The sequence below is a fragment of the Cydia pomonella genome, chromosome 16, assembly GCF_033807575.1.
Source record: "Cydia pomonella isolate Wapato2018A chromosome 16, ilCydPomo1, whole genome shotgun sequence".
Lineage (NCBI taxonomy): Eukaryota > Metazoa > Arthropoda > Insecta > Lepidoptera > Tortricidae > Cydia > Cydia pomonella.
Window position 1 is genome coordinate 6,206,718 of NC_084718.1, and position 18,978 is coordinate 6,225,695.

Consider the following 18,978-nt stretch of genomic DNA (forward strand, 5'->3'; position numbering starts at 1 on the left):
CCTGGCTACTATTTTTGAATTAAACTTGTATGTATTGTTAATTTAAATTAACTTGATTACATGAACTGTTTAATTACATCTGATAAACTATAATTCAAAAGCAAATGTTAATACGTTTTTATCAAAATAGGCTTAATTTTTAAGATAATAAATTTATTGGAAACTTTTTTTTCATATTTAATATATATATTCAAAGAAACGAGATAATATATAAATCACAATTTATGCAGGTTATCTTTTCTTTAATTTTGTAACGATGCTATACACTTCGGCTCTAGTAACACTAATTCACCCTCATGGTTAGCGCGAAATTTGAAATAGTTCAACGGGAATCACGCCCTAACTGAAGTACAATAACACGTTTAATATTTAATAAAAAAACAAAGGCCCACGGGATAGTGACGAGCATTAATGAACTGTTATTTGAACAAACGTCACACGGAATCTATGTGTTAGGTCAAAACTAATTTACGGGAGTGCCGGGGGTTGATAGCGTAATACAAGGTGTGGCAGTGGTGGCTAACCACTCCTAGGAATAGATACAATTAGTTTTTATTCCGAGTGAGCCGTTTAGCGAAGGCATCGTACTTATAAATGTTTTTATTGTTTATATTTGTTAATAAAGTATAACCACAATGGAGATTGGAGAGAAGATCTTCGCGGGTATGGAAGAACCGCAATGGCTGGAGCAGAATGTTATGGGCGAACTGAAGCTCTGGCACATTATGTTCATTTGTTTAGGCGTGGTGACAGTTATGAGTACGTATGGTTTAATTAATTACATTTTTGACACATTCAAACGCGGATTATTTGAAAGAGTTATCGGTCGTACGTAGTTATTTTGACTTACTAACCTACTATTAATTTCTTCTAAGTACCTAATGTTAAATATCAGCAAAACAATTGTAGATTTATGATAAAATAAATCTACAATTACCTATACATTATGGTAACTAGACACCAGACATTCATTTCTCCTATGTTTAGATTGTTACCCATAACCCCATAACTGACATAAAAACTCTAAGCAAACTGTTACTTTTTAAAACTCGTATCTCAGTAGTAAATGCATAGTGAGGTACGAGATTTGATTATGTAACAAGCATTTATCACCTCACCGGTGACTAGTACAGGCGGGGTTCTCAAACTTTTTTAAGTACCGCAAACGGGGTGAATAGGTATGGCGGAGGGAATACGGACAAAAACCGGAAATGACATTTAATAATTTAAAAAAAATATATCAATCACAAATTGTATCCTGCTATTAAAAATAATAGTAGATTATATCCTTTTTGTAATAGACACACTGGAAAGACATTAAAGCCGTGATATTTTGTCAAACTAATAGTTTAAAATTAATTAATTCATAATAATTAATTAATTAATTATTAATTAATATTAATTAATTAATTGTACTTCAAAACCATTTGTATATGTGACTGTTTGTGTTCTAAATAAATTAAAAAAAAATTGAGTCTGTCAACAAATGATTAATAAATGTTCTAAAACTTCCTAATTAGGTAAACATTTTACTTGTTTGAGACACTTTTGACAGTGAGAAATTGGTTTGGAATTTAATTGAAAACCTATTAATCACATGGTAATATATATATATATATATATATATATATATATATATATATGATAGGTATAATATTTAGCTAATCGTTTAGAGTTCCTAAGTACAATAAGCACTACTTAGGTACTTGACCTATCAGCTTATTGTATTTTTAACAACCCTGATCACTTGCCCCTATTGGGACCTTATTCGTCCCTATTCACCCCGAATCCAGTATGAATTGGGATAGTCTGTTTTTTCCCAAAACTTTTTTAACTATTCTCTGGATAAAAAGGAATGAAAAATTTAAAATCATTAACCAACAAACAAACAGTCAGTTAATTTTATGGGATAACTATTTGACGACTTATCTGAGAATTGAAAAATCGGCCCTAAAACAAAAATATTGAGAAATATTTTTCTCAAACATAAGACACAAGTTTTAAAACCTTAACATTTGTGACGCTCATGGAAATATTCCTTTAAACTCTCACTCAAAGTTCATTTTTGTCCCTATTCACCTAGATAAAAGCGGTTATTATACTTATTAGAGGGTGCTTATTAGCTGAACATAAATATTTAGTAATGGCTGAAAGAGGCACTAGAGTCAGACCAAGATAAGTTGGCAGCGATTTTGGCAGCCCAGACAGTGCCAGAGTTATTTAAAAGTTTACTCAACATTTGCACAGGCTTGGCTATCAAAATCGCTGCTAACTTATCTTGGTCTCACTCTAGTGCCTCTGTCGGCTATATATTTATGTTCAGCTAATAAGCACCCTCTATTAACCGCTTACCACCAGGCGGGCCGTATGCTTGTTTGCCACCCAAGTAGTAAGTATAATAAATCCTTTATAACCCTTGATCATATTTTATTTATGACTTACCTAGTATAATGATCCTAATGAGTCGTGGCCGAATAAAACTAGAAGACTGACAGTCTAGTCCAGAATCTTGATCCACCAATATTCAGGTTATTGCCAGATGGCGTCACTAACGCAGCAGGTCTCAGGGGCCTACCGCGAAAACCGAAATACGCAAGTTCTCTTTTACTCTCATTAAGACGTAAGAGTGACAGAGAAAAATGCCCGCAATTGACGAACTTCGAATTTCGCGGTTATAGCCCAGTTCTGTAAACTGAGTTCGGCGCTTAGACCCCTTTGTCAATTAACTTCTGTTCATTACATGATGGCTACAAGTTCAAGATGTAATAAAATATACTTACCAGTTTTTCTTCCATTTACCATAGAATTCCACCTAAACTATATTCCAGTTAATTATGGACCATAGTTCTACCACTAGAAGTTTTTGAACTACATTGTATGTAAAATTTGAGCTCCGGGGGGCAGCTGCTTCCCCTGCTCCTACCTGCGTGGTTGTTTGGTTTGGCTGGATAATATCTGGTTGTTTGGTTTGGCTGTCAACAACAATATTATGTCACATATCATTGTGTCTTTTTATACATTCGTCAGTCGTGATGGTGTGCTGCTGCGTCCGGTTCCGGATTCCCCGCACGAAGCAGCAGATAGAGGCGGACTACCAGCGGCGGAAGATAACCGCCAAGTTCCGGCATCAGCTCGAAACCATACAGGACAACAAGATGGACGCCATGTCGCTTACTGACGGTATTTTTAGCCTAAGTGTTTATTAATATTTTTAGTGGCTCTTTGAGCATTTGTCCCTAGATAAACGACCCTAGACCCTAAAAAAACAAAAAAACGGAATCGACATGTAAGTGCGTATCGAATTTGCTCTGTAGAGGAGAGCAGCCACGTACGATTTGTCGATTGTCCAGTGCGTATGCAGGCAAAAGCCACCAATCAAATTGTACAGACGTTTAGTAGGTACATATCTGGACAAACATTGCCATTATTCTGACTGAGAAAACATACGTACAATGTTATCTCATCACCAGTATTTTATTTGCCTTTGTATTTAGATAAGGTGGAATAAATGTTACCGTGCATTGTCTGATCGCCAGCGTTGGAGTTGCTTCACGAGACGACGGAGAAATCTAAACCTATGGACAACAACGGGTCGCAGCAGAGCTCGGTGGTTTCGCCGCAGCAAAGTAAGTTTCATTCATTCATTATTAAGGTAGAGAGAGAGAGAGAGGTCTTTATTTGCATACCAATATATGTTACATACATGGACCCTGGCAACACAACATCATCCCAGTGTCACATAATTAATTCATTAGAGATATAAAACATCCCACAGACCTTACGGATCCAGCCGCCCGTACACTTCGCGGGGACTGGACCCAAAATTTTAAACGCATAATAAAATAAAATAAAAACATGGACCCTGGAAAGGGTGTAGCAAAATAAAAGGTAAGTGGTTCACAATATCACACTTTGCTTACTATTACCACCTATTACTTAGGTATATTGGTTACGTACAACACGGCCTATACTTATAGGTTATAGTAAATAGAACTTGTAAATTTTATAAATTGCACTTTTCTCTAAGTAACAAATAAAGATTTGAATTATATTATTACATAATAACATAAAAGCCTCTTCTAACTTAAACTATAGACTTAATACCTATAAACGAGGATTTACTATATGCCTATTATACTGTTTTAGGTAAGCAATATTCATACAAGGTGTGTTGTAATGTTCTATTATTATGTGTATACATATACAAATTACATAGTATTATCCTCTAGAAATTCACCTATATAGGTTGGATAGCTAGCTAGGATAAGGGATATTATATTACTTTACGTCGCCCACTGCAATGTGTAGTAATTTCAGTAATTTGGCTTTTAACTGTCAATTTAGTATCTGAGATATAAAAACATAGCTTACCGGGGCATCACTCAAATAATATTGTGATAAAAAAAATGTAGTCAAGGTATTACATATCGACACAAGGTCCCAAAAATATGTATACACGACCTTATTGCCCATACATTATGGTTTAATTTTTGTGTAATTTTTTTGGCACTTTGTCCGTGAAGATATTTAAATACCTTAACTATACCTAGATATTCGTTCTTTGTATTTCGTACCATAAACTTGGTCAACTGTTTTTTCAAGCCCGTAGGCATAGCACAGAAGGGGCGCGACAATATTTGGCCAGCGATATGGACTACCCGTCCCTCTTTAATTAATAAGGTTAGAAAAAGGCGGGTAGTTTATCTCGCGGGCGAGATACTGTCGCGCCCCTCCTGTGCTAGGCCTATAGGCAATTTTTTACATGGTAGGCAATATTGAATAAGTTTTCGGTAAGTACTTAATTGTAGCTTTTACAGCAGTAGTGCAACCACGGTCTTTATTACCAATTTACAAACAGGTTCGCTGGACGCGGCGTTCCCCGAGGGGCCGCCGCAGAAGCCCGAGCCGCAGGTGGCGGGGCTCAGCTTCGTGAAGTTCGCCACCAAGGTCAGCCACCTCGCCAAGCTGGGCGGCAATAAGACGCCGGAGCCGCCCGCGCCGACCAAGATGGACTTTTAATTCGATTTATGTACAATATTTTATAAGACGAGGGCTGCAAAAATTCTTATTCTTATTCGGCGCAATAAAAATTGTGGCACATATTTTGGCGGCCCTCGTTATGCACAGACTGGACGTAAGTGGCGCGCGGTGCGGCGGACAGCAAATCAAGTCCGTTTATAAAGTCTGACCTGTAATATATGATCACGCGCCATATTGCGGAATTTCATTGGAACGTAATTTTTCATACTAAACTGAATTGTCTGTACTGTCACCCTATACATGAGAATAGCAGCGCCCTCTTGAGAATGATCATATATTTCTGGTCGGGCTTTACATTAGGTCGAGCGCAAAGTATGAATGGCCTTGATTTGCCGCCCCGCGGTGCTTGCGTCTAGTCGCAGCCTCATGGCGGGGCCTGCACCTGGCTACCGCCCCATGCAGCGAATGCGGCGCAGGCGCACTACACGCGTCCTGCAGAAGAATGACGCGCGCTGAGCCGTATATAATATAGGGCTGTACTCGCGTGACTTTTAGATGCATCAGCATATAGAAACGCCATCTTCTCTCTATCACTCTTCCATATTAGTGCGAGTCTGATAGCATTTCGGGTCGTTCCAACCATTGTCATCTTCGCTAGGCCCTCTGATTGTACGTTAAGTACTTAAATATAAGTACTTAAGTATCGAACTACCCAATTACATTTAGTTTAGGCATAACATAATCTTATGCATGTGTGATGAAAATTATTGTCGGATACGACATGGATGGCTATATCTATATAGTATTGTGTATGTTGACGTATTAGTAAACATCCATTGTAGAATACTGACAAAGTCTGTTTACAAACACAGAATGTATTGTATACTGTATTAAATATACAAACTAGTTCTAGAATGTAATGTTACTACTCTACAAAAAAAAAACACAAACATACCGGCTGTTTTTAAATTCCCATTGTTTTACCATATACCGCTCGTACTGATCAAGTAAGGAATTAGAAATATGAATAATTCCGTACACGGCGGGAAGAAGTCGATAAATACAGATTTAAAATTGAAGAAATTTGAACCTTATATATATCTATTTTAAGTTCAAATTTCTTCAATTTTATATCTCGAGTTTTCTACTTCTTCCCGCTGTGTACCGAATTATTCTCTATTCTAAACTAAACCTGTGGTATGTTTTAGCACTGATCAGTACCCCTACATTCGACTTAAGCATGTTCGTGTTTTGAACAGGCATAAATTGACAGATGGCATGATCTTATTCTCAAAAATTAAGGATACAGGAGCCTAATGGTAGGGGCTCATATCGGGAAAATCCGCTCCCGACCTACTTTTGTTTCACCAATATTATTAACTGATCGGGTACAGAAAAGACACGTTGGAACCTAAAGCTGTGTATGAACCAAATATGTATTATGAATGTGTATAGTAGATATGATTTTGACATAAGTTAGTTGTTTGGAATAGATTTACTGTATGTTAACCTGTTATATCCCATAGTGATAGTGCACCTGGAAACGGTAGAAATAAAAACAATAAATAATTGCAGTAAGATGTTTTCTTTAATCTAGAAAATAAAAATACAGTATAAACGGATTTTAAATCACAAGAATAATTACATATTCACAAATAACTTCCATAATCTGCACAGTTTACATAATCTGGCGCTTCAACTGACAGAAAAAACAATCATCAAATTGTAAGCTATAACTTTAAAGCAACATTTAACTTACATTTTATAATACATAAATAATACATCTTGCAAAAAAATTACATAAAATTCAAGTTAGCTAATTTTTTTAGTTAAATTGTGTCTACACGCTTTATGTATTACATTCCATTCATACTCGACTACTTGCCGTATCTTTATAATCTGTCAACTGTTAATATTTTGTCACGTTATCAACTCATGCAATTAATGATGACTTAGCGATTTACATTATTTCATCCAAACGAACTATTAATGATACTCGTAGTCTAAATAACTTTCAGTCCATGACTCCATCGATATTTTGCCACAATCTCACCTAAAATTACGTAGTTAATCTCGCCTACTCTTTGCAATCCTTTTAAATAAAATTTAATGCAAATCTGAATATGTTCGCTATTATACATATAAATTATTGCAATATGACTCTTATGAGTGTAAAGAAGATAAGTAGACAATTCAGATTTGCAATTAAGAGTGCCACTTCACTAGATCCCAAACATTGCCTTTCAAAATGAATTCGCGTCAGAAATAAGGGCTAACTATTGTAGCGTGAAATGTTCACTATTCCTATAGAGCTCCTTGGTGTTCGGTTTGAGCAAATACTTGGTGCGGAAGTGGTCTAACACATTACGTGCCATTTTCTATTTCTCATGAACTATGACACTAAATTCGAAGAATTCTTATAAATTTTAATACATTATTTTTATATATAAATCATCATAGACAATAAATGTATCTTGTTCTTTAATGCAATACGGAATTGAAGTTTTGCGAGTTGGAATTGCATATAAACGGGATATAAATTACCGCATCTAACCTAGCGATCTATCGAGCCGGCGCGAGCGGACATCAATAAGGCCTTTACACCCACCCAGCCTCGGTCTATGGAAGATTCTATTGAGAAATACTATACACTTTCACTTAGATTATAATTGAATCGGGCCTACCTAACAACGTAAGAGAGTAACTTTATTTAAATAATTATTGTTCGTATATTGCATAGATAGTTATCAAACTAGACGGTGTCGTTACAAAATTAATATTGAGTAATTCGTACGAGTTTGTGCATGTTACCTGTCCGGAGATATACATTTTTACAAGTCTGTCATCCGAAACAATAATAGGCTAGGTTTATAATACATTATACTCTACTCGAGGATTGGTAATCGGGTTACTTATATCAACAAAATTACGTAAGCTACGAGAAGGATCGAGGGCGGCCGGGCCCCATAAATAGAACTCTCATATAATAAAGCATAATTTTGTTATCAACAAGTACTACAGCAACATTATTTATTGACTTTACGCTAGGCATGAAGAGTTGACAATAAATATTTATAAAAACAATGTGCACATTTCATCATTTCGTTTCGTAAAGTTCGGCGACCGGTACAATATTGAGCATTTTTAAATATTTGGCATTCCTGTACTGTTACAAAGGGGTAATTCATATTGAAAACATAGTTAGCAAATGTCGCAACATCTCGTGGCACGCGCACTACATACACAGGTATCGGGAACACAGAGAGTGAAGGAAATACGCACATTGCCGGAGTGCGAGCGGGCGTGCGGCCGCTCGGAATAAATAAGGCTATAGTGTGGTCCGCGGCCGCGCCACTCAGTCCCGCCGGACGAAGGTTCTCCCCCTGGAACAGATAATATGTTCCAATTATTCCATTTGTGTGATAATTTGATTATGATCAACCGTAAAACACAATTAAAAAGATTGTTTAATGGATGTAACATTGCAGTAAGTATAGTAACTTATTGCTGAGACAGGGATGTATGCACAATATGCACATGGTGGCTAAGTATTAATTTGAAACAAACAACACGTTTTTGCACCTGAAAATTTTAACAATCACTCTTCAGGGAAGTATTTTTTTTAAGAGAACCGGACTCATCTCAGGTCTAACGGTGAGTTAACGATTGTATGAAAACGGGATATATGAATATACTCACTTGATTTTAACTACAAAAGTTTCGTGAGATTACAACATTAATAGTAGATTATTGTTGAGGCTCGGAAGTACCTACATGCTGGCTTAGGATTCGTTTTAAACGGACGACCTTGGGAGTCCGTTTAATTGTATCCGAAACCAGCAAATATTTTTTAATTCAAAAACAGAAGTGTATTTTTCTGACAAAAATACGCTAACCTATTTGAGACAGCTAAATAGTTGCGGTAACAATGTTATAATAATAAGTATTGATCATCTGTTTGGCTGTTTAATGGACCTATGCTTTCATTTATAGCCATTTCAACTTTTTTTAAAGTTATAACTCGACAAATAATGGAATTTGTATGCAACATTGCAGTCCTGAAAACGCATAGAGGTACAATATAGAAATGAAATGGGGGATGGGGGAGATGACAGAACGAGATGCTTAGTAGGAATAGCAGAGAAAGTGTTATTACTGTTTGTCCTTGTATAGTTTCACTTTTCCTTTCTGCCTATTTCTAAAAAGTCCTAAGTGATAACCCGACCAAATTACGTATGTTATTTTTGGTATGTTGTCAGGAATGTTTAAACGTGTTTAGGTAAATGTAAAATCGAGACTGCAATGTTTTAAACTTTTTAATTTTTGATTGTCGCTGCAGATGTGTTGACGATCCTCGAAACGGATCGAAAAATGAGGCGGGTAATCTGTTTAAAATAATTGAAATATACTGACGTGATGGTCTTCCTCTCCTGGCGCTGCTGCTGCGGGCGCGCGCGGTTGAGCACCTTGAGCAGGTCGCCGGCCTTGGCGCGCATGCGCGAGTGCACGTACACCTTGCTGCACTTGATGTGGTAGTGCAGGTAGTCGCGGAACATGTGCAGCAGGTCGATCGTGTTGTCGCGCGCCTCCGCGCACGTGTGCCGCGGGAACAGCACTGCAACGCGATGCACGCTCACTCATGTTGTTACCCTTGTGAGCGCCAACAACACCTAAAGTCGTCGTCACTAGTCGTGCCCACAGCGCCAAGGACAACTATTGGTGTTATGGCGGACGCTGTCAAAGTAACCTTCAAACTTTCGAGTAGGGTTTACATTAGTTCCCTCGCACCCGGGGCCTTGGCGTCTGAGTGATGTTGTTCATGACATAAAGCGTTCAAAGGGTTAAAGGATTCTTTATTTCTACGAAATGCTCTCGAGACTGAATTTATATGGCGAAAACCGAGAATTCCCGGGTCCTGGACTGATTTTGTATGTAGAACTAGTACCGGGAGGACAACCTACCGATTTTTAGACGGCTGGACCTGTCGAGTAAATTCTTTTTTTCGGTTTAAGGGGCGTCAAAGTTGGTCCCCTCCTAGAGAAATCAAGGGAACTGTTCAAATATTATAGAGACACCTACAATTATTTAAACTGAACTGCTATAAGACCATAAAATGTCTGCATGTGAGTTTATTTATGTAATAGAGACAAAAAAAAATATAAGTCCCTGCAAGCCATAAGCAAACAAACTTGGTGACTTACCGAATGTAACATAACTGATATTTTCTCCTACTTTTGCTTCAGTATCCATGAGTTCTAGTGGTGGTTCCTTATGAGAAAATAAAACCTGAAATAGAAAAGGGCTATGAAGTCACAGTCGTTAGCAGCATATAAATAAAATGGAAAGGGAACAAAATTGAAGAAAAGGCTTCAATCATTATCAATGTTGCCCATGTCATTTTAGTAATTTTATTTTATTTATTTATTTAAGAAACAAACAGTCTTTTATACTTATATATAATACTGGATATTTCCTTAAAACTAGACTTACAGTTTCCTTAATGAAAGTATAATCACAATATCACTAAAATGAATAATACAAATAGAGATTAAAGTAAAGCGCAACCGTTTATAAAGATTCTTCAACCACAAATGATTTCAAATATTTAATATGTTGTTGTTTCTAAATCAGACAAAGGTTGAAAGTGACAACTGGTGCTAATTTAAACTGTATGGTATTTTATAATCCGTTAATTTACTCTATCAAAATTCGATGATTAATGATATTTCTTGAACAATCGTCAGAAACCGTTATTTGCAGTTTTAGATCGATTAAATTTTAAATACATAAGCAAGACAGGAGCACATAGTGTTGATAAAATCATTATCCAAGAAGGAAATTGACGAATACGTTTGCTTGGGGTAACGTGCTCTATCCTCCCAACTAGCACGTATTTCATAAAACTAGGTCCCAGCATGTTTTATTTTCAGGACCAGTTTATAGCAATGCATAATACATATCCCATTGGACCGCCATACATGACAGCACTTGGATTGAAAACATAGTGCAGTCAGACGGTACTTGTGTTTGTCCCATTTAGTCCATAAATATTGTTCCTTCAATATATCCTGTCTGAATGTAAGAGCGGCATACCTGCGGCGTCAGCTCAGCCTTCAGCTCCTGCATGAACACCTTGCCGATCACCATGTCGTCCTCGTGCCGGAACATACCTGCGGCGCCGTGTGGCTGGCCCGGCGACCCTCCTTCAGCTCCTGCATGAACACCTTGCCGATCACCATGTCGTCCTCGTGCCGGAACATACCTGCGGCGCCGTGTGGCTGGCCCGGCGACCCTCCTTCAGCTCCTGCATGAACACCTTGCCGATCACCATGTCGTCCTCGTGCCGGAACATACCTGCGGCGCCGTGTGGCTGGCCCGGCGACCCTCCTTCAGCTCCTGCATGAACACCTTGCCGATCACCATGTCGTCCTCGTGCCGGAACATACCTGCGGCGCCGTGTGGCTGGCCCGGCGACCCTCCTTCAGCTCCTGCATGAACACCTTGCCGATCACCATGTCGTCCTCGTGCCGGAACATACCTGCGGCGCCGTGTGGCTGGCCCGGCGGCGCCGTGTGGCTGGCCCGGCGGCGCCGTGTGGCTGGCCCGGCGGCCCTCCTTCAGCTCCTGCATGAACACCTTGCCGATCACCATGTCGTCCTCGCGCCGGAACATACCTGCGGCGCCGTGTGGCTGGCCCGGCGACCTTCCTTCAGCTCCTGCATGAACACCTTGCCGATCACCATGTCGTCCTCGCGCCGGAACATACCTGCGGCGCCGTGTGGCTGGCCCGGCGACCTTCCTTCAGCTCCTGCATGAACACCTTGCCGATCACCATGTCGTCCTCGCGCCGGAACATACCTGCGGCGCCGTGTGGCTGGCCCGGCGACCTTCCTTCAGCTCCTGCATGAACACCTTGCCGATCACCATGTCGTCCTCGCGCCGGAACATACCTGCGGCGCCGTGTGGCTGGCCCGGCGACCTTCCTTCAGCTCCTGCATGAACACCTTGCCGATCACCATGTCGTCCTCGCGCCGGAACATACCTGCGGCGCCGTGTGGCTGGCCCGGCGACCTTCCTTCAGCTCCTGCATGAACACCTTGCCGATCACCATGTCGTCCTCGCGCCGGAACATACCTGCGGCGCCGTGTGGCTGGCCCGGCGGCCCTCCTTCAGCTCCTGCATGAACACCTTGCCGATCACCATGTCGTCCTCGTGCCGGAACACCGTCGAGAACACCACCGTCACGCGGTCCTCTTGTGCTTCCACATATCTGTGTCATAAAATGTATGTTTTTATTTTAAGAGGAAAGATTAGTAGATTTTGATTAGTTCCTCTCTGGATTTTAACCCTAGATGTTTTTTTTTTTATACGAGGTCATTATTACCAGTACCTGTAAAGATGTCCTTCTGTTCTGCAGGAAAACAAGATTTGAGGAGATTGGTATGGGAATGCCGCCAGGACAGTAACCTGCAGCTCCAACTTCAGGGAATTGGGCTGAACGAACGCAACACGCGATCGACAGCCCGCCTGTTTCCGGCCGGGCGTCCCTACACTACATCTACATCTACCAGTACCTGTGTTATTACGTTTTGATTTTTTTGTTTTTATAAGAACTAGGTAACTTCAAGCAGTGCTAAAAACAGCCAAATATATGCCCCGTAAACAGACACCTATCATACAATATCGGCAACAATAAACTCAAAACGGTCAGACACAGATCATTTCTTTTTTATTCCATTTCCAAAATTTCGTTATAATTGGTTAAGCTTTGGAGGAAGAAAATGTCGAGAACGAAACCTCGATTTCTGAGATTTTTCACCTAAGTTGCAGTTGTCCTCATCGCACCAATTAAAAATAAATCCTACTAAGGCAAATGTATAATGATCTTTTAAAAGACCTCTAAACAACAATTAATGATTCTTCAATAGAAAAAACATATAATCTTATTTTTGTACACTAGCCATTTCTACCTTAAATAACCCTTCAAAATATACAAAAAAGTCCATTAAGCGCGTGTGATCATCCATCTCATCGAATCAATGTCAGCCAACGATATTCGTTAAATTTCGAAAAAACATTGTATGCGATGTTAACATTGAAAGTAGAAGCAATAAAAATATATACTTCCATATAAATATTTATTCATTAGATTATGTAATCGCTATGGCCACTACAAAATATCAATAACAATTCTTCACATTTGACTTTGCGGAAGTGATGACTGTATATATGACTCATATTTAAGTTCATGATGCCTACACCCACACATAATTATTTACTTATTATTGGATTCAATCCACAGTGGACCTACTACGTATTGAATAATCCTTAAGGCCCCTCTGTACAACATTATAAAAAACTATTTTACCTCAGGCCCAAATTACCTTAAAAAACCTATTCTCAAAAAAGCTCAACTCATCACTCATCACTCACAGGTCTCATACTGACGGACGAACATTACCGCGCGTTTTTCGGTCACGTACACATTTTGCTAAAATTCCTGAGGTCCCGCCAACCGTCAGGTACACGAATGACGCTCTCATACGTGATTATTACTTGACGTACTCTCACTCCTCCAGGCATGGTAGAGTATGACGTCTTTAGACGCCTTTGACCTTGAAAGCACAATTCCTTGAGCTCCGTACTCACAGCGTCTCATCCTGACGGTAGTTGATGACCGCTCGCTTCTGGGCGACATCCCCGTCTTCTTGGAGGCGGAAGTAGCGCTCGAACACGGACGCGAAGCAGTTGCGCTTCAGCAGGCCAACCTTCCGCACTACCTCTTCCCAGTCATCGGGGATCGCCTCCAGGTCCAGTAGGACAGACACATTGTAACCTGGACAAATAAATGAACAACATTATTTTCATTTAAGATATACAAAAAAGTGTTTCTAAACATACACTTCCGATTGCGATCTGTATTGTCAGATTGTCACAGGCAAGGTGAAACACCTTACCTTAAGGACATTTTTAAATTTTAATGAAGGCTAGCATAACTGCCACTTGATGACTTGCTGTCGTAACATCTACAGGGCGACTTCAAATTGGTAATACAAAATTAATGTTTTACACACATTTTCCCTTAACTAATCCCCTTAATTAAGTCTCATGCTATTAAATTAAGCAAAAGTATTTTTTTCTTAATTTTTAATTTATCCCTTTTGTTTAGACTTCACATGGTTATCCTACCATAATAATTAACAAAGAAGTTTAGAGAATTTCAAATGAACACTTTCCTCTTTGGTTATCAATCACCTGTCACGGTATTTATGAAGAAAACGTGTTTTGATTAGTAATTGTCACTTGTCAAAGAAAATAATATTTTCCGTGAGATTTTAATTTCACAATTAAATTAAAATGCCTCGACGTTATCCGTATACTAATGTTCAAAAAATGGATATTCTTGAATTTTATTTTACTTCACGGAGTACTGTGCGAACTCAGGCATTATTTCACGAACGATACCCTGATTGCCCAACACCTACACGTGTATTAATAAACAGTACCATCTAAAATTTACGAGATCATGGTCAGTTTACGGTTCCAGTACATGCTCAAGCACAAGGCCGGCGGCCGCGGTATTCACAAGCTTTTCGGAGAAGAGTGCTCGAGTTTTTTAACCGCAACCCAGAAGCCAGCACAAGGGATGCTGCTGCGAGATTCGGCACGAGCCAATTGTTTATTTGGCGGCTAATGAAAGCTGAAGCAAAACATCTCTTTAAATTTCAAAGGGTACAGGATATTGTATTGGCTGATTACCCTAGAAGAGTTATTTTTGGGCGTTGGCTGCAGCAAAACTTACACTTAAATATCCTATGGACCGACGAGGCAACTTTTACAAGAGTCGGCCTCTTTAACGTGCACAATGAACACTGGTGGGCTGATCGTGATGCAAATCCTCACGTAACTCGGCGAGACTCTTACCAAACTCGTTTTTCTGTAAACGTTTGGGCAGGCATTCTGAATAATTGTGTGATTGGACCGTATTTTATTAACGGCCACTTAAATGGACCGAAATATGAAGATTTCCTGAGAAACGTGTTACCGATTTTGCTACAAGAGGTGCCGGAACAAAATTTAGAGAATCTCTATTTCCAGCAAGACGGTGCACCAGCACATTTTGCTCTAAGTGTGCGAAATTATTTGGATAGAATATTCCCTGGCAGATGGATTGGACGCAACGGCCCAGTCGCATGGCCGCCTCGAAGTCCCGATCTGACGCCACTCGACTTCTTTTTGTGGGGCGAAATTAAAAGGAGAGTGTACGCACGGGAATCAAATACTATCGATGAACTTCGCCAAAAGATAATTGAGGCATTTAATTCTGTAAAAGCCAATGAATTTATTTTAGACAGACTCAAAATCAACCATAGACGGCGGGCCGACTTATGTGTCAGGGAAGGCGGTGGTCATTTTGAACACATCTTAAAATACGCTTAGGTAGGTTCACACTTAAACTTTTAAAGGGTCATGGTGTTAATAAACGTGATTTATGCGTTTTAAAGTGTTTCATTGTTATTAATAATTATTGCGGTAAAGAAGAGAAAATTTCGAGTTTGTATTGATCGGTAGATTAGGTACAATAATAAATGATTTAAAAAAATAATTCGGCTTATTATTACCATAAATTTATCAGGGTACTTAACCTTTTGAACGCCAAGAGCCACTAAAGTGGTCGGGTGCTGTCGTGCCTACCACGCCAACGACCACTAAAGAGGTCATGGCAGACGCTGTCAAAGCAATGTTACTGTTGACAGATAAGGTTTAAATTCGTTTCTCAATAGTTGACATATTGGCGTGTATGCCACATTTTGATGCGAGGGAGAAAGCGTTGAAAAGGTTAAAACCTCATCAAAACAATTTAGTTACACGAGTGTCACTTGTAGTGATATCAATGATAACGTACATTGACGATAACATCGAGTGACAAGTAGGTATGACAGTTAGATATTTAATGTAGAGTAACCACACTTTGGGACTTTAATTATTAGTTTTGTTAGAAAATTAGCGAGAATTAAATGCAGCTGATTTTAACAACGGAGTGAATGTATTATAATGTTTGGTATTAACTGAGCCACAATCAAGTGTTTTGTATTACCAATTCGAAGTCACCCTGTATACTCTTAAATTAATAAAGATAAGTCACCTATTATTTTCTTTGTGCTTTTTTGTGATACTCCAGACATATAAACTAGGCAAAAAGTACTTATATATATTAAACATTTTTTTTTTTACATGATAAACAAAAAAATTAATTAAGTAAAACATCTTTTGAAAAAAACATACATTTTTATACGAGAAATCGATGGTCTAACGGAAAACCAATCTACATTTTAATAGGCTGATAAATTATGTTTCTTCCTGTGTAACTATGTTTCCTCATTAGTCGCTGGCTATAAATACAAATCATACAACATTTTGTAATTAAAGGTTTGAATTTGAAACAGTAATCACATTACACAAATGCAATTTAAGATACAGAATGATTATTTGTCAATCAACTCCAAAAGAAGTAATAATTCAAGTTGAGTGATATGACTGATAAAGGCAAGGTACATGTATTCAAGTATCCACTTATGGAAGCCTTAAGATACTTGATAAATATTTTAAAGGCTGCCTTACAGATGACCTCACTTGTGAATGCAAAAAGTAAACTATAAACATAGTGTTGCAGGTATCTTATTTTATCCATATTAGGCACATCATACTGAATGTTCTGAATGTTGCAATAGAGTTAAATATCTTGAAATTGGATGGAGTGGATTGGAGTGCTAATGAGAATAAAGAGAAATAGTTTATTTTATATTAACACTAATTTAGATTTCGATTTTAGGAAATACATATATAAAAAGATTAATTATTTATATTGGCAGTATTATGGTGGTAGCAGTAGTAGGTGGTATAGTATATCTTCTTAGAAAAATTAGATTTACTTGGGAAGTAAAATTGTTGAAAGTTCAGTCATGAGCAACATTTTAAAACTTTTGAATTATGCACAATTTTGCATTAAATTTTTAATTGAGCAAATTACAACAAAAAGTTTTAAAAGAGATAAGGTGAAGCCAAAACTTGATGATTGTTAATCTTATCAATGTTAATGTCTGTAAGCAATAACAACTTATATCTTATCATCAGAGCATTCACTTGATAAATATAAATTTACTTTTTAACAATTTTACATGAGCATTATTCACCGTGAATCATAAACAGGATGTAATGTTTCCATGCATTTGTTTTATTTTTAAACCAATATTAATATTTGCGTTTTCCTACCAAACTGTATAAGGAAAATATGGAATATAGACTTATATGGTAATGAGTGGTCATAATGTTGAAACCAAGTCTTCCTTGAAGCATGAAGGAAACTGTAATTAATACTGTGATAATGTTTCTGTGCCGCAAGTGTAAAAGGCATGTGTTATCCATTCAACCATCACTTCATACCAAATTCATAGTACACAAGCTAAAATATGTCTAAATGCCTTACTATAATGCTGAAATTTGCACATTAAATATTTCATGCATGTATGCTAGTCAAATGGGTGTGCAGACTGTTTTTGCAAGTTTATTGCACTACAGTAGGAGACAGTTTCATCAATTAAGTAATATTACCTGACTCAGGGACAGTGAGTAGCGGTCCATAAACTCTTTTGAGAAGTTCATCTGCACCATGCTCCTCTAATTGTTTGTAGAACTTCAGTGATATACTAACCTGCAAACATTAAGTTTACATCTCATTGACAAAGCTAATTATTATTAATAACTCCAATGCTTAAATAGTAAAATTTTGACAACATTCAATTAACAATGAGTAATATTTAATAGGGATGTATATCAGGATTTTTTTAGGTAATCTTATTGGATTATAAACTATGTGGAGATCCAATAAATAAAAGTTACATAGTAACTTAATTAACTTTGCATTATTATCTACCAAATGAGGAAATTTTCATATTAACTATGTAATTAGTCATTAATATTAGTTTAAACAAACATTGTATATCTTACCCTAACTTTGGTTTTGTCTCCATTTACATTGGATATATGAAAGAGGACTCCATCAAAATCTGCCACTGTTACATCTATGGATTCTGGCTTTAAGCTGGAAATAGATAAAATTTTATTAAAAAGAACACAATTGGTTGGCACATCCTGTGGGACAGATAAGTCAATGTATAATAGAGGTGTGTCATGTAGGCTACATACATCGCGCGCAATGTATTGTTTACTACGGGTTCAGTGGCATCCAAAACACTTGATGATGATATCCGCGCGAGTAGGTACCAACAGAATGACTCATCCACGTAAGGATAGGCGGTGACGGTGCCGGCTACAACTTCTCACTGTATCTACCAAAACTTATTGCTTTCATCACTAACACTATTAAGGTGAGGAGGCCAACGTGGGCCCACCCCAAGAATTTGACACTTGACAAGTTCAACTTGCTCCCGAAAAGGGGTTATACTCAGCGGTCACCTCCCGGTTAGAAAGTTGACCCGAATCACAATACCTAACATACGGATGGTACACACACGCAATAACACTGCACAAAAAACACACTACGATGGCAAGAACAGCAACTTTCTAAGCGTAACGTACTCACCGCGCCAGTGCATTTTTGTATTTTACTGTTAGCGTTTCTTCTATAATTCTATTATTGATCTCGAGTAAGATCATTATTTAACAATTTATAACCTACAGTTTTTTCATAAAATAAACGCTTATAGCACCTTCATTTAACAATTTATACGGAAATCTTGATCGACGACCACCCGTATATAGATAATCATTTATAAGACAGAAAAGGAAGCTATAAATGAATGAAATGAAATATCGGCCATGTAACCATAGACGAGACGTTGTGTTTATTGCTCTACTAGTCTATGAACTGACATCATCAACCATCGTACCATCGATCGTTGAAGCGGAGTCGATAATCGAATAAAATAAATCGTTTCAGTTTTAACGGTAACAACCGATACACCTACATCCCTACAT

At 38.1% G+C, this 18,978-nt stretch overlaps 2 protein-coding genes across 2 annotated transcripts; one reads left to right on the forward strand and one right to left on the reverse strand.

Moving 5' to 3' along the window:
* The first annotated feature begins 160 nt into the window (after positions 1-160).
* Positions 161-5,191, forward strand: LOC133526554 (transmembrane inner ear expressed protein). The gene is made up of 4 exons (XM_061863229.1): positions 161-759; positions 3,028-3,180; positions 3,537-3,626; positions 4,859-5,191. Exons 1-4 carry the CDS (start codon positions 636-638, stop codon positions 5,017-5,019), a joined length of 528 nt encoding a protein of 175 aa, XP_061719213.1. The 5' UTR covers positions 161-635; the 3' UTR covers positions 5,020-5,191.
* Positions 5,192-6,549: 1,358 nt separating this feature from the next.
* Positions 6,550-18,821, reverse strand: LOC133526232 (probable actin-related protein 2/3 complex subunit 2). The gene is made up of 8 exons (XM_061862761.1): positions 18,584-18,821; positions 17,989-18,082; positions 17,593-17,692; positions 13,630-13,816; positions 12,115-12,250; positions 10,182-10,266; positions 9,394-9,595; positions 6,550-8,363 (listed from the first exon to the last, which is right to left on the reverse strand). The coding sequence occupies exons 1-8, from the start codon at positions 18,655-18,657 to the stop codon at positions 8,336-8,338; spliced, it is 906 nt and encodes a 301-aa protein (XP_061718745.1). The 5' UTR covers positions 18,658-18,821; the 3' UTR covers positions 6,550-8,335.
* Positions 18,822-18,978: the final 157 nt, after the last annotated feature.

Excerpts from the sequence above, each read along its gene's own strand:
- LOC133526554 (XM_061863229.1), top strand. The coding sequence starts at position 636 with ATGGAGATTGGAGAGAAGATCTTCGCGGGTATGGAAGAACCGCAATGG. Across the intron at positions 760-3,027 it reads AGGCGTGGTGACAGTTATGA|TCGTGATGGTGTGCTGCTGC; the intron begins GTACGTATGGTT and ends TACATTCGTCAG. Across the intron at positions 3,627-4,858 it reads GGTGGTTTCGCCGCAGCAAA|GTTCGCTGGACGCGGCGTTC; the intron begins GTAAGTTTCATT and ends ATTTACAAACAG.
- LOC133526232 (XM_061862761.1), bottom strand. The coding sequence starts at position 18,657 with ATGATCTTACTCGAGATCAATAATAGAATTATAGAAGAAACGCTAACA. Across the intron at positions 18,083-18,583 it reads TACAAAAATGCACTGGCGCG|CTTAAAGCCAGAATCCATAG; the intron begins GTGAGTACGTTA and ends ATCTATTTCCAG. Across the intron at positions 10,267-12,114 it reads CCAGCCACACGGCGCCGCAG|GTTTTATTTTCTCATAAGGA; the intron begins GTATGTTCCGGC and ends TTTCTATTTCAG.